This window comes from Pelobates fuscus, chromosome 1 (genome assembly GCF_036172605.1).
Source record: "Pelobates fuscus isolate aPelFus1 chromosome 1, aPelFus1.pri, whole genome shotgun sequence".
Taxonomy (NCBI): Eukaryota; Metazoa; Chordata; class Amphibia; order Anura; family Pelobatidae; genus Pelobates; species Pelobates fuscus.
The window spans coordinates 251,290,637-251,304,697 of record NC_086317.1 but is presented as its reverse complement, the minus strand read 5'-3'; the positions used below and the strand labels follow the sequence as shown (position 1 = coordinate 251,304,697).

General features: G+C 47.4%; 1 protein-coding gene across 1 annotated transcript in view; it reads left to right on the top strand.

The window, feature by feature from the left end:
• Positions 1–8,419: 8,419 nt before the first annotated feature.
• The window catches only part of ZMPSTE24 (zinc metallopeptidase STE24), a 41,028-nt gene continuing 35,386 nt past the window's right edge, over positions 8,420–14,061 (top strand). Inside the window, exon 1 of the mRNA XM_063444554.1 lies at positions 8,420–8,588. Coding sequence (XP_063300624.1) covers positions 8,493–8,588 — 96 coding nt within the window. The 5' untranslated portion in view covers positions 8,420–8,492. The remainder of the gene's footprint in view (positions 8,589–14,061) is intronic.

Here is a 14,061-nt window from a genome sequence, read left to right as displayed (position 1 = left end):
GGCCTGCTCTTAGGAACGATATCAAAGATTACGTTGGGGCATGTCTAATATGTGCCGTTTCTAAAGTACCTCCTAGATCGCCTCCTGGACTGCTACAACCACTGCCCATACCTAGTGCTCCATGGACCCACTTAGCCATGGATTTTATTGTGGATCTACCCAGTTCAAACGGCACATTTTGTCCCACTTAAAAAATTACCATCTGCTCAGGATCTAGTTCAAATATTCTTGAGAGAAATCTTTCGGTTGCACGGTGTACCCAAAAGCATAGTATCTGACAGAGGCACCCAGTTTGTTTCTAGGTTCTGGCGTTCCTTCTGTAAACAATTGGGCATCGAACTCTCCTTTTCATCAGCGTATCACCCTCAAACAAATGGAGCAGCAGAGAGGGCGAATCAGTCTTTAGAAGCCTATTTATGTTGCTTTATAAATGCCAATCAATCTAACTGGTATGAACTCTTACCCATGGCTGAGTTCGCCAGGAACAACGCCACTCATGAATCTTCTAATCATAGTCCATTCTTTGTAAATCAGGGTTATCACCCCGCTGTTTTTCCTTCTGAATTCTCAGACACGGAAATTCCTGCCTTGAACACCCGTTTAGAATCAATTCATGATACCTGGGATTCCGTCCATTCAGCTCTGCAAAAAGCCTCATTACGAGCAAAGGTCCAAGCTGACAAAAAACGGGGCGCTAATCCTGTCTATCTTCCAGGTGACAGGGTGTGGCTCTCCACAAAACATATCAAGCTCAAGGTCCCGTCCATGAAATTTGCCCCTCGATACATAGGTCCCTTTCGAGTTACCCAACGTATTAATCCAGTGACCTATTCTTTGGCACTACCGGCTCATATGAGAATTGCGACTACTTTCCATGTGTCTCTGCTCAAGCCCCTTACTTGCAATCACTACACCAAGTTATCCACTCCTCCTCCGCCCTTGGTAGTGGGTGATCAAGAAGAATATGAAGTCCGTTCTATCATGGACTCCAAGTTATCCAGAGGTGTCTTGTCCTATCTCGTTGACTGGAAGGGTTATGGCCCCGAGGAACGTTGTTGGGTTCCTGCTGACCGGGTCCATGCGCCCCGTCTTATCCGGTCATTTCACAACCGCTTTCCTCTTAAGCCGGGTCCTTCCCGCCCGGTGCGCGGTCTTCGAGTGGGGGGTACTGTTGCGGTCACCGGCCCGCCGAGCCGCCCGACCGGCACGACCGCACCGACTACACGAGCTTACCTGCTCGTCGGCGAGCCGGGAACCGCGCACTCACTTCTTTCGGGCATCACGCCCGAATCCAATATGGCGCCGATCACGTGGTCGCGTCTATGGATAGCCCCGCCCCCGAGAGTTATACCAACGTGTGCGTGACGTCACGACGTCAACGCACACGCACGTTTGCCCTCGCCCTCTGACCAATCATAGCCTAGAGAGGGGTATTTAAACCCCTAGCTTTTCCCAGAACTTTGCCCTGTCGTGGTTTCAGTTTCCTGGTTTCCTGAAAGTGCTATTTTCGTGTTTCTGATTTCCTGGTATCCTGATCCTTGGCGTTTCCCTGGTTATTCTGATCTCTGGTTTCCCTGACTTGGCTTGTTTTATCGGTATTGAGTATTTTCTGGCTTCCTTGACCTCGGCTTTCCCTTCGACCATTCTCTGTCTCTAGCGTATTAGTCCGGCCATTCTAAGGTCCGGTTTACGCTCTGTCCTGTTATTTTTCCTTTTCTGACTTATGTATATGTTTACATAGTTTCTGCGTGCTGGACCACATAGTTAGCCGTGACACTGTCAAACCAGTTTGAAGCACTTCCAATTTTGCAGCAAACCAGGGGTAAGGAATTCCCTCTTGACCCCAGAATGGCAGTCAGATTTATTCTTGGGCCAAATGCTATTGTCCAACAGTTGAAAAATGATATCATTAAATATTCTGTTTTTGCAAGTAAGCACCTAGTTGCTGTTTAAACATCTGTATGGACTGTGATATAAATTCTTCAGGCAGAGAATTCCACATCCTTATTGTTTTTACAGTAAAATATACTTTCCTTTCCCTTAGACTAAATCTTCTTTCTTCCAGTCTACACGCATGACCTCGTGTCCTGTTTGTGAATAGATTTCCACACAATGGTTTGCATTGGCTACGGATATATTTATATAATGTTATCATATCCCTTCTGAGATTACGTTTTTCTGAACTAAAGAAGTTTAAAACCTTTCTTCATAGCTAAAATGTTCCATACCTTTTTATTCATTTTGTAGCCTGCCTCTGAACTCTTTCTAGTGCCATAATATCCTTCTTTAGTTACTAATGTTCTTGACTTTAAAAAAAACAAAAAAAACACAACCCCCCCCCACAAAACTTACTTGCAGTAAGCTCGAGCTAAGTGAAAATGATCTTAAAACAATTCTAGTTATCTTAACCCCTTAAGGACGGAGCCAATTGTACAAGTTGTGAACAAAACGTCAAAAAAACTGGAATATGCGCAATATGTTCAACCATAATTCGCCTCTTTCATATTAAGTGAACCCACATGTATTATATAAAATATTTATATATGAAACAACTGAATGTGAATGAAATCTACCGTATGGTAGCCCAGGAATGAAAATAAACCACATCTTGGCATACCATTTGTAAAAGTAGACAACCCAGGTTAATTCAAAATGGGGTATGTCCAGTCTTTTTTAGTAGCCACTTAGACACAAACCCTGGCAAAAGTTAGCGTTTATATTAGTTTTTTTGCATTTTCCACATAGAAACTGCCCTTTCACAGATGATATCATCAGTATTATACGTTTTATTGTTCTCAAACACTTTTATATTTGTGAAGAATAATGTCTCACGAGTTAAACAGTAACCCTCATGTACAGGTGTTTTGGAAAGTTACAGGGTAATATATAGGATTTGTCAATTTCTGTTTTTGCAAAGTGAAATTTGCCAGATTAGCTACGTTGCCTTTGAGACTGTATGGCCGCCCAGAAATGAAAATTAACCCCCACCATTGCATACAATTTGTAAAAGTAGACATCCCACAGTATTCAAAAAGGGGTATGTCCAGTCTTTTGTAGTAGCCACTTAGCCACAAACGCTTGCCAAAGTTAGCGTTCATATTTGTTTTGTGCATATATTTTTTTTTTTACACACAAAAACTGCACTTTTACTGGTGATAAGTTTTACTGTTTTAAAGACTCATATTTACCTGACAAAGTTTGTCAGGATGAGATGCTATGCAGAAAATATGAACGAGAGGGTGGCAGTACATAACGTGCTGCGACCTATAGCTAGGATGTGAATGAGTATCTGTGCGTATAGATATGTTAGGAAGGAACCTACCAGATACTATTGCTGAGCAGTGAAAATATGACCAAGGCAGATGACGGGTTTGTCGTGCTTGTAAAGCAACAGTCTGTATGACCAGGGCACCTAAGGGAAGCGAAATGTTAATGCCCACTAAATAAAACTTATACTAGTAAAACCTACAATAGTAACTTTAAAACCAAATTACTAACCTAATAAGGCAAGTATTTTGACAAAGTTGTCACAAATCAAAGTTGTTTGAAAATCATCAATCAAAATGTATTTCCCGTAATGAAACCAGTGGGAACAACATTATGAAAAAAGTCTCTTATATATATATATATATATATATATATAAACCAGTCTAATTCATTATATTGAAAATAGCCCCAACTCATAAGAATATAATTGTAACTGTAATATCCTTTTTGACCAATAGGGGCATCTGACTTAACCAGGCCAATTGGCTACATTCTTGAACCGTCTCATGCCAGCAACATACTGCCGAACGGGGAGGAATCCCCTGTATAGAATAAATGTTTAAACTAGACATGTGCAATTCGTTTCGTTCTGAATGTCAATTCGGACGAATTTCGGGCAACTCTGATACTTCCGAATGTCTGAATAGCTCAATTGCCGAATTTCCAAAGTGTCGAAGTTCCGAAGCACCGTATTGCCGAAGTACTAATATACCTACCCAGTGGAAGAATGTTACACTGTATACAAATTTAAATAAAAAGTATACAAACCTAGCCAGGATTCAGCTGCAAGCATTTTCAACACTTACAACAATCAAGTAACATACAGTCATATAAAATGTAAGTTACTTAGCCTGTCAATGGAATGACCGGAATGAATAAGTAGATAACTCCCTAATTCCCACGGTATTAGGGAGCTATCTACTAAAAGGTCTTTCAGACAAATTTACTAATACTAAGTAAAGATTACTTAGTATTAGTAAATTATGCCCCTACTCGCTATACCTCGAGTAGGGGCATGTCTAGTAAACAGTGAGCAGCCTGTGGCCTATTGTCCTCCCCACCACTGAGCCGTGGGTGGGGGCCCTAAATAAAAATGTAACACCCCCCTCCCCTAAAAATGTATGCTTTCCTATGGACGTCAGCGTCTTCTCACTGTGATTTTCACAGTGAGAATTGCGGAAGCGGCCTTTAGTGGCTGTCAGTGAGACAGCCACTAGAGGCTGGATTAACCCTCAGTTTCTCTGAAACTGCTATGTTTTCAGCTGCATAGTTAAAACTAGAGGGAACTGGCACCAAGACCACTTCATTGAGCTGAAGTGGTGTGGGTGCCTATAGTGGTCCTTTAAGGCTTTCTTTTCTAATGTTGGCCAATTCAAGTTCTAAAGAATTGATTCTGGTTCACATTTGAGTTTAATTTTTGTAACCTGGTAGATTAATCTAATTATTTATTTCCTGCAATTGGCAATCCTTCCATACTGCCACCATATGTTTAAGCTTCCAGTAGCCCCATTACATCTCCTGCAATTCATAGAAATATCTGGAGAGATCTTTGAGAGTACCTAGGTGTAAGATACCACCTATTCGACAATTTAAAACTAACATCTGTCAAATTTAAGCAATTCATTTTTATAGGGAGTTCTTCCAGTTCTCTTTAATTTGCTAATTTAATTCTTTCTCCCATTTCCCTAATGCACTTATAGGCTCATCGTATCTCAGATGATATATTACAGCCACAAATTTTGCTAATAGATTTTTACAGTTCTTTAGCTCTAATAGTTGGAAGAATTTTTTTTGATTTTTCTTTCTTTTTCTTAATGGTATGGGTGAGGATGAATATTTTAACCCATAGTTATTTAAATTTATCTTTGGACGGTATGGCAGATTCGTGTCTTAGCTGAGGGAAGGATTTCACTTTATGGTCTGAGAATAGATCCTTGATTGTCTTAATACCCAAATTTTGCCAAGTATTTATGTATTCTAAATTGTCATCAATCACCGAAATTGGCAGTAATTTGTTTCATTTGTTTTGGAGGCCTCCAGATTATTAGATCTCCTATTATTGTACTTTTTAGGTTTTTATCTGTGGTACGCTTTTTCTTTATATCTAGGGCCCAGAAGATTGAAGCCAGATTTTTTTTTTTTTTTACTCCAGTACTGTTTTCCTCTATTATGTTCCATGATTAATTAATCGTGGAGCTATTTTGCATTAGTATTATATAGAGCGACTGGCTTCGTAGTGTTGATGTATCTGTGGGCTTCCCAAGCCTCCATCTTTCCTTCTTTTAGCTAATCGTTTCATTTTGACTCTTTGTTTTCTCCCTTCCCATGCAAATTTTTTAAAGGCTGTGTGTAACATGTCTAACCAGCTTTTTGGAAAGTTGGGTGGTATCATCCTCCATAGATAAAACAATTTTGGCATTATATAGGTTTTGAGTATGTTGATTCTTCCTGACCATGAAAAGCCCATTCCTCTCCAGTCTAACAAGTTTGTATTTCTGTTTTAGTAGAGGAAGGAAATTTGCTTCCACTAATTATTTTAATTCTGGGATTATGGCTATACCTAAAAAGTCTAGGCTCCCTCTCTCATTTATTAAACCTAGATTTCCTGTCATTTTTTGCAATAAAGGCTGATTTATCTATGTTTATTTTATACCAAGAGACCCTTGCATACTTCTTTATTTCTGTTAGAAGTTCTGGAACCGAGGATTCAGGCTCTTCTAACGATAGTAAAATATCGTCTGAATATATGGTCAGTTTAATCTTGACTGGATTTTGATGTGTAGCCTTTGATTTGGGGATTTTGCCTTATGGATATTGCCAAGGGTTCTAAAATCAGGAGATATAAAAAGGGGGAGACAGGGAACACCCCAGTTTAGTTCCATTTTTTTTATATTAAACCAATGAAGAGAATCCTGAGCCCATAACTTTGGCCTGTGGAGAGTCATACAGATCAAAAATCGCTTGCAGTATAGGGCCCTCAATGCCATATTTTTTTAACGCTGTAATCATAAAACTCCACCCGATGCTGTCAAATGCCTTTTCTGCGTCTATTGACAGGAGTGCAATTGGGGTTCTGCTCCTTTCTATATCATCAATTAGGTCTATTATTCTTCTTAAGCTGTTAACTGATGATCTTCCTGGAATAAAGCTGACTTGGTCAGAGAATATGAGCGTTGGAATGATGTTTCTAATTCTTTCTGCTAGGATTGATCAGAGAGATTGGGCCATAATTACTAATTAGCTCTGGTGTAGAATTTTTCAAAAGCTGTGCCTATCTGGTCTGGGGCTAATAAGTATGTATCTTTATCTTTTATTTTCGCAATTACTCTCCTTGTCATTATTTCTTCAGGGTTAATTGCCCTTGTGATAACACTGAAAAAATTCTAGGTTTCTGGCCACTTTGTTAGCTAGTTGTTCGTTACTAGAACTTTCTATGTTCTTGAGTTTCTCTGCTGTTTCATTTAAGGCTGTCCTTTTATTTTGGGCTTTAAGCTCATAAATAATTATAAAAATAAAGTATATAATTTTGCAAGTGATGGAGTTTCTTTCTTTTTAGCTAAAGCTGACATTTAATTAGGTGGCCTTGCATTATGCTTTTATTTTTTTTTTGGTATTCTTTATTTGTTTTCCAATAAATAAAATACATAAGAGAAGTACATTTGATACAAACATGTGTCTTACCACAAATACATTCAAACTACAAAAGGGAGTATTTATCATGTTATAAATACAGAAAATTGTTATCTTTAGTTTTCCTTTAAACTAGACGTCAAGGCTGTGGCAACACCATTCCTCGTTTATCATGTAATAGTCTAATGCTTATGGATCTAAATTTAATCCGGTAGGTAGTCTGTTATGGTAGTTCTTAACCTAATTTATATAATCGTATTTCGCTGTCTGTTTACGGTTTGTTCTTGGGTTTAATATTTTTTTTTTCATACCGTGCTGATAAAGAAGTTGATTTATAAAATGATCTTTAGATGGGACTTCTATTTGTTTCCAGTGTTTGGCAATAAGGACTTTAGTTGCAATAAAACAATGTATTTTTAAAGTAATATGGGGTTTAGACTGTTGCAGCCAATTTAAATGTAACAGTGCTACTTCCGGTTTCTTATCTAATGTTATACCAGTTTAAATCTGTAACTGTATCAAAAGTTCCATAATTTTATAATCCTAAAGCAACTCCACCAAATATGTTCCATATTACCCTCTGAATGTATACATCTCAAATATGTAGCGGGATTAGTCTGAGAGATCCTGATTAATCTATATAAAATTTGAACTTGTGTTTTCAATAAATTTAGACAATGCATTGATTTTTTTTTTCGGTTTCATAAAGGCTGTTCCCTAATCATTAAACTGTGTAGATATCTGACAGTCCTGTTCCAGTTTTCTAAATGGCAAGGGGATCTCAGGTATTATTTCATTTTTAACTAATTATTTTGCTTTTGAATAAATTGTCTTAATTCCATAAACTTTTAAGGGACACTATAGTCACCCAGACCACTTAAGCTCAATGAAGTGGTCTGGGTGCCAGGTTCCTCAGGTTTTAACCCTTCAGATGCAAACATAGCAGTTTCAGAGAAACTGCTATGTTTACATAGCGGGGTTAATCCAGCCTCTAGTGGCTGTCTTCCTGACAGTCGCTAGAGGCGCTTCTGCAACGCTGGATGTGAAAGTCACATTTAGCGTGCAGAACGTCCATAGGAAAGCATTGAGAAAGTTACCAGCACGGTCTGTCTTTGTAACTCTGACTCTGTTCACGAACGCGCTATAAGCTAAGCGCTGGCACTGCAGGAGGCACGGACTCCATTTCCCATGAAGCTGTAACACAGACCGTATGACAAACATGCTCCATAAAGGGCATCATGCGCACCTTAGAGCACAGCGGCTGGCGCGAGGGGCGTTCCCGGAGAGCAGCACCTCCAATCACAGGAAGGTGAAATAAAGCGCATTCACTGTCAGCCAATCACAAGCCGCCGTATAGTCCGGAATTGGGGCTTGAACACATGTAGAGCTGCGGCACGCCGTCCAATCAGAATCCGGTCGTTGTTCCAGGGAGCCGCGACGCCAGCCAATAGGATGAGCGATAACAAACAGCCTGTGCGATGACCACTCACGTTCCCCGTAAGAAACAGTGCCGACATTTGACCAATCAGCGCGCTGCTTTCTAGGTGTGAGTGACAGACCGGCCGGTGCCTGGTCATTGTGTGGCTGCTGTCATCATGTCGGCGCTGTCTGTGGAGAGTCAGATATTCTATGCCGTGCTGCTCTTCTCATGGCTGGTGTACGTGTGGGAGGCCTACCTGGCCGGCCGGCAGGTGAGCAGGGGAGACCCTGGCCGAGCGCGGCCTGCTACCTACAGGGAGGGCGTGTGTCCCTGTACGGTGTGAGGAACGGGCCAAATCAGCCAGTCCCGGGTTCATACAGTCACTGTATGGAGGCACATAGTATTATTAATTAACCACTATGGTAATAACGGCTGTCTGGCCGGCAGAGCATCATAGGAGTTGTAGTAACCCAGCATCCGGAGGGGGTCTGCCTGTGGCCACATATGATCTACACTCAGTCTAGCCTGGCTGGCTGCATGGCTGTGTGTGTATTGGAGGGTTATTACAGTGTAATTCATCCTTCATTGTAGACTCACACGTTTCCTAAACTAGATGTGATCAGGGATTAAAGAAACGTTAGTGTGAAAGAGCATCGTGTGATATCATCCGGATGCTTTACATGATGCCATTAGCATGCACGGATTCTGTAGGGCTTTGATCACTAAACACCACAAATTAATTGAAAGCTGACTGAAGAAATAAGACAGAATTGACAGTTTAACAAAAAAAAAATAAAAAATTATCCACCTTTGGTATAGTCAGTGCTTGGCTGTAGAGTTCATTTTTGTTTTATGAATATAAAGCAGAACTACAACTTTCTTGTATATCCCCGTCAAACCTTTTACTAAGGTGAATGCAGTGTGGGGAAGTATTAGGAAATAAAAACATGGTAAAAGTGTATTCTACCATATTTTTTTTGTATTGCTATTATGGTGCGCACCCTCACTGGCCCAGACTGCACCCATTTGCAGAGCACCCTCACTGGCCCAGACTGCACCCATTTGCAGAGCACCCTCACTGGCCCAGACTGCACCCATTTGCAGAGCACCCTCACTGGCCCAGACTGCACCCATTTGCAGAGCACCCTCACTGGCCCAGACTGCACCCATTTGCAGAGCACCCTCACTGGCCCAGACTGCACCCATTTGCAGAGCACCCTCACTGGCCCAGACTGCACCCATTTGCAGAGCACCCTCACTGGCCCAGACTGCACCCATTTGCAGAGCACCCTCACTGGCCCAGACTGCACCCATTTGCAGAGCACCCTCACTGGCCCAGACTGCACCCATTTGCAGAGCACCCTCACTGGCCCAGACTGCACCCATTTGCAGAGCACCCTCACTGGCCCAGACTGCACCCATTTGCAGAGCACCCTCACTGGCCCAGACTGCACCCATTTGCAGAGCACCCTCACTGGCCCAGACTGCACCCATTTGCAGAGCACCCTCACTGGCCCAGACTGCACCCATTTGCAGAGCACCCTCACTGGCCCAGACTGCACCCATTTGCAGAGCACCCTCACTGGCCCAGACTGCACCCATTTGCAGAGCACCCTCACTGGCCCAGACTGCACCCATTTGCAGAGCACCCTCACTGGCCCAGACTGCACCCATTTGCAGAGCACCCTCACTGGCCCAGACTGCACCCATTTGCAGAGCACCCTCACTGGCCCAGACTGCACCCATTTGCAGAGCACCCTCACTGGCCCAGACTGCACCCATTTGCAGAGCACCCTCACTGGCCCAGACTGCACCCATTTGCAGAGCACCCTCACTGGCCCAGACTGCACCCATTTGCAGAGCACCCTCACTGGCCCAGACTGCACCCATTTGCAGAGCACCCTCACTGGCCCAGACTGCACCCATTTGCAGAGCACCCTCACTGGCCCAGACTGCACCCATTTGCAGAGCACCCTCACTGGCCCAGACTGCACCCATTTGCAGAGCACCCTCACTGGCCCAGACTGCACCCATTTGCAGAGCACCCTCACTGGCCCAGACTGCACCCATTTGCAGAGCACCCTCACTGGCCCAGACTGCACCCATTTGCAGAGCACCCTCACTGGCCCAGACTGCACCCATTTGCAGAGCACCCTCACTGGCCCAGACTGCACCCATTTGCAGAGCACCCTCACTGGCCCAGACTGCACCCATTTGCAGAGCACCCTCACTGGCCCAGACTGCACCCATTTGCAGAGCACCCTCACTGGCCCAGACTGCACCCATTTGCAGAGCACCCTCACTGGCCCAGACTGCACCCATTTGCAGAGCACCCTCACTGGCCCAGACTGCACCCATTTGCAGAGCACCCTCACTGGCCCAGACTGCACCCATTTGCAGAGCACCCTCACTGGCCCAGACTGCACCCATTTGCAGAGCACCCTCACTGGCCCAGACTGCACCCATTTGCAGAGCACCCTCACTGGCCCAGACTGCACCCATTTGCAGAGCACCCTCACTGGCCCAGACTGCACCCATTTGCAGAGCACCCTCACTGGCCCAGACTGCACCCATTTGCAGAGCACCCTCACTGGCCCAGACTGCACCCATTTGCAGAGCACCCTCACTGGCCCAGACTGCACCCATTTGCAGAGCACCCTCACTGGCCCAGACTGCACCCATTTGCAGAGCACCCTCACTGGCCCAGACTGCACCCATTTGCAGAGCACCCTCACTGGCCCAGACTGCACCCATTTGCAGAGCACCCTCACTGGCCCAGACTGCACCCATTTGCAGAGCACCCTCACTGGCCCAGACTGCACCCATTTGCAGAGCACCCTCACTGGCCCAGACTGCACCCATTTGCAGAGCACCCTCACTGGCCCAGACTGCACCCATTTGCAGAGCACCCTCACTGGCCCAGACTGCACCCATTTGCAGAGCACCCTCACTGGCCCAGACTGCACCCATTTGCAGAGCACCCTCACTGGCCCAGACTGCACCCATTTGCAGAGCACCCTCACTGGCCCAGACTGCACCCATTTGCAGAGCACCCTCACTGGCCCAGACTGCACCCATTTGCAGAGCACCCTCACTGGCCCAGACTGCACCCATTTGCAGAGCACCCTCACTGGCCCAGACTGCACCCATTTGCAGAGCACCCTCACTGGCCCAGACTGCACCCATTTGCAGAGCACCCTCACTGGCCCAGACTGCACCCATTTGCAGAGCACCCTCACTGGCCCAGACTGCACCCATTTGCAGAGCACCCTCACTGGCCCAGACTGCACCCATTTGCAGAGCACCCTCACTGGCCCAGACTGCACCCATTTGCAGAGCACCCTCACTGGCCCAGACTGCACCCATTTGCAGAGCACCCTCACTGGCCCAGACTGCACCCATTTGCAGAGCACCCTCACTGGCCCAGACTGCACCCATTTGCAGAGCACCCTCACTGGCCCAGACTGCACCCATTTGCAGAGCACCCTCACTGGCCCAGACTGCACCCATTTGCAGAGCACCCTCACTGGCCCAGACTGCACCCATTTGCAGAGCACCCTCACTGGCCCAGACTGCACCCATTTGCAGAGCACCCTCACTGGCCCAGACTGCACCCATTTGCAGAGCACCCTCACTGGCCCAGACTGCACCCATTTGCAGAGCACCCTCACTGGCCCAGACTGCACCCATTTGCAGAGCACCCTCACTGGCCCAGACTGCACCCATTTGCAGAGCACCCTCACTGGCCCAGACTGCACCCATTTGCAGAGCACCCTCACTGGCCCAGACTGCACCCATTTGCAGAGCACCCTCACTGGCCCAGACTGCACCCATTTGCAGAGCACCCTCACTGGCCCAGACTGCACCCATTTGCAGAGCACCCTCACTGGCCCAGACTGCACCCATTTGCAGAGCACCCTCACTGGCCCAGACTGCACCCATTTGCAGAGCACCCTCACTGGCCCAGACTGCACCCATTTGCAGAGCACCCTCACTGGCCCAGACTGCACCCATTTGCAGAGCACCCTCACTGGCCCAGACTGCACCCATTTGCAGAGCACCCTCACTGGCCCAGACTGCACCCATTTGCAGAGCACCCTCACTGGCCCAGACTGCACCCATTTGCAGAGCACCCTCACTGGCCCAGACTGCACCCATTTGCAGAGCACCCTCACTGGCCCGGACTGCACCCATTTGCAGAGCACCCTCACTGGCCCAGACTGCACCCATTTGCAGAGCACCCTCACTGGCCCAGACTGCACCCATTTGCAGAGCACCCTCACTGGCCCAGACTGCACCCATTTGCAGAGCACCCTCACTGGCCCAGACTGCACCCATTTGCAGAGCACCCTCACTGGCCCAGACTGCACCCATTTGCAGAGCACCCTCACTGGCCCAGACTGCACCCATTTGCAGAGCACCCTCACTGGCCCAGACTGCACCCATTTGCAGAGCACCCTCACTGGCCCAGACTGCACCCATTTGCAGAGCACCCTCACTGGCCCAGACTGCACCCATTTGCAGAGCACCCTCACTGGCCCAGACTGCACCCATTTGCAGAGCACCCTCACTGGCCCAGACTGCACCCATTTGCAGAGCACCCTCACTGGCCCAGACTGCACCCATTTGCAGAGCACCCTCACTGGCCCAGACTGCACCCATTTGCAGAGCACCCTCACTGGCCCAGACTGCACCCATTTGCAGAGCACCCTCACTGGCCCAGACTGCACCCATTTGCAGAGCACCCTCACTGGCCCGGACTGCACCCATTTGCAGAGCACCCTCACTGGCCCGGACTGCACCCATTTGCAGAGCACCCTCACTGGCCCGGACTGCACCCATTTGCAGAGCACCCTCACTGGCCCGGACTGCACCCATTTGCAGAGCACCCTCACTGGCCCGGACTGCACCCATTTGCAGAGCACCCTCACTGGCCCGGACTGCACCCATTTGCAGAGCACCCTCACTGGCCCGGACTGCACCCATTTGCAGAGCACCCTCACTGGCCCGGACTGCACCCATTTGCAGAGCACCCTCACTGGCCCGGACTGCACCCATTTGCAGAGCACCCTCACTGGCCCGGACTGCACCCATTTGCAGAGCACCCTCACTGGCCCGGACTGCACCCATTTGCAGAGCACCCTCACTGGCCCGGACTGCACCCATTTGCAGAGCACCCTCACTGGCCCGGACTGCACCCATTTGCAGAGCACCCTCACTGGCCCGGACTGCACCCATTTGCAGAGCACCCTCACTGGCCCGGACTGCACCCATTTGCAGAGCACCCTCACTGGCCCGGACTGCACCCATTTGCAGAGCACCCTCACTGGCCCGGACTGCACCCATTTGCAGAGCACCCTCACTGGCCCGGACTGCACCCATTTGCAGAGCACCCTCACTGGCCCGGACTGCACCCATTTGCAGAGCACCCTCACTGGCCCGGACTGCACCCATTTGCAGAGCACCCTCACTGGCCCGGACTGCACCCATTTGCAGAGCACCCTCACTGGCCCGGACTGCACCCATTTGCAGAGCACCCTCACTGGCCCGGACTGCACCCATTTGCAGAGCACCCTCACTGGCCCGGACTGCACCCATTTGCAGAGCACCCTCACTGGCCCGGACTGCACCCATTTGCAGAGCACCCTCACTGGCCCGGACTGCACCCATTTGCAGAGCACCCTCACTGGCCCGGACTGCACCCATTTGCAGAGCACCCTCACTGGCCCGGACTGCACCCATTT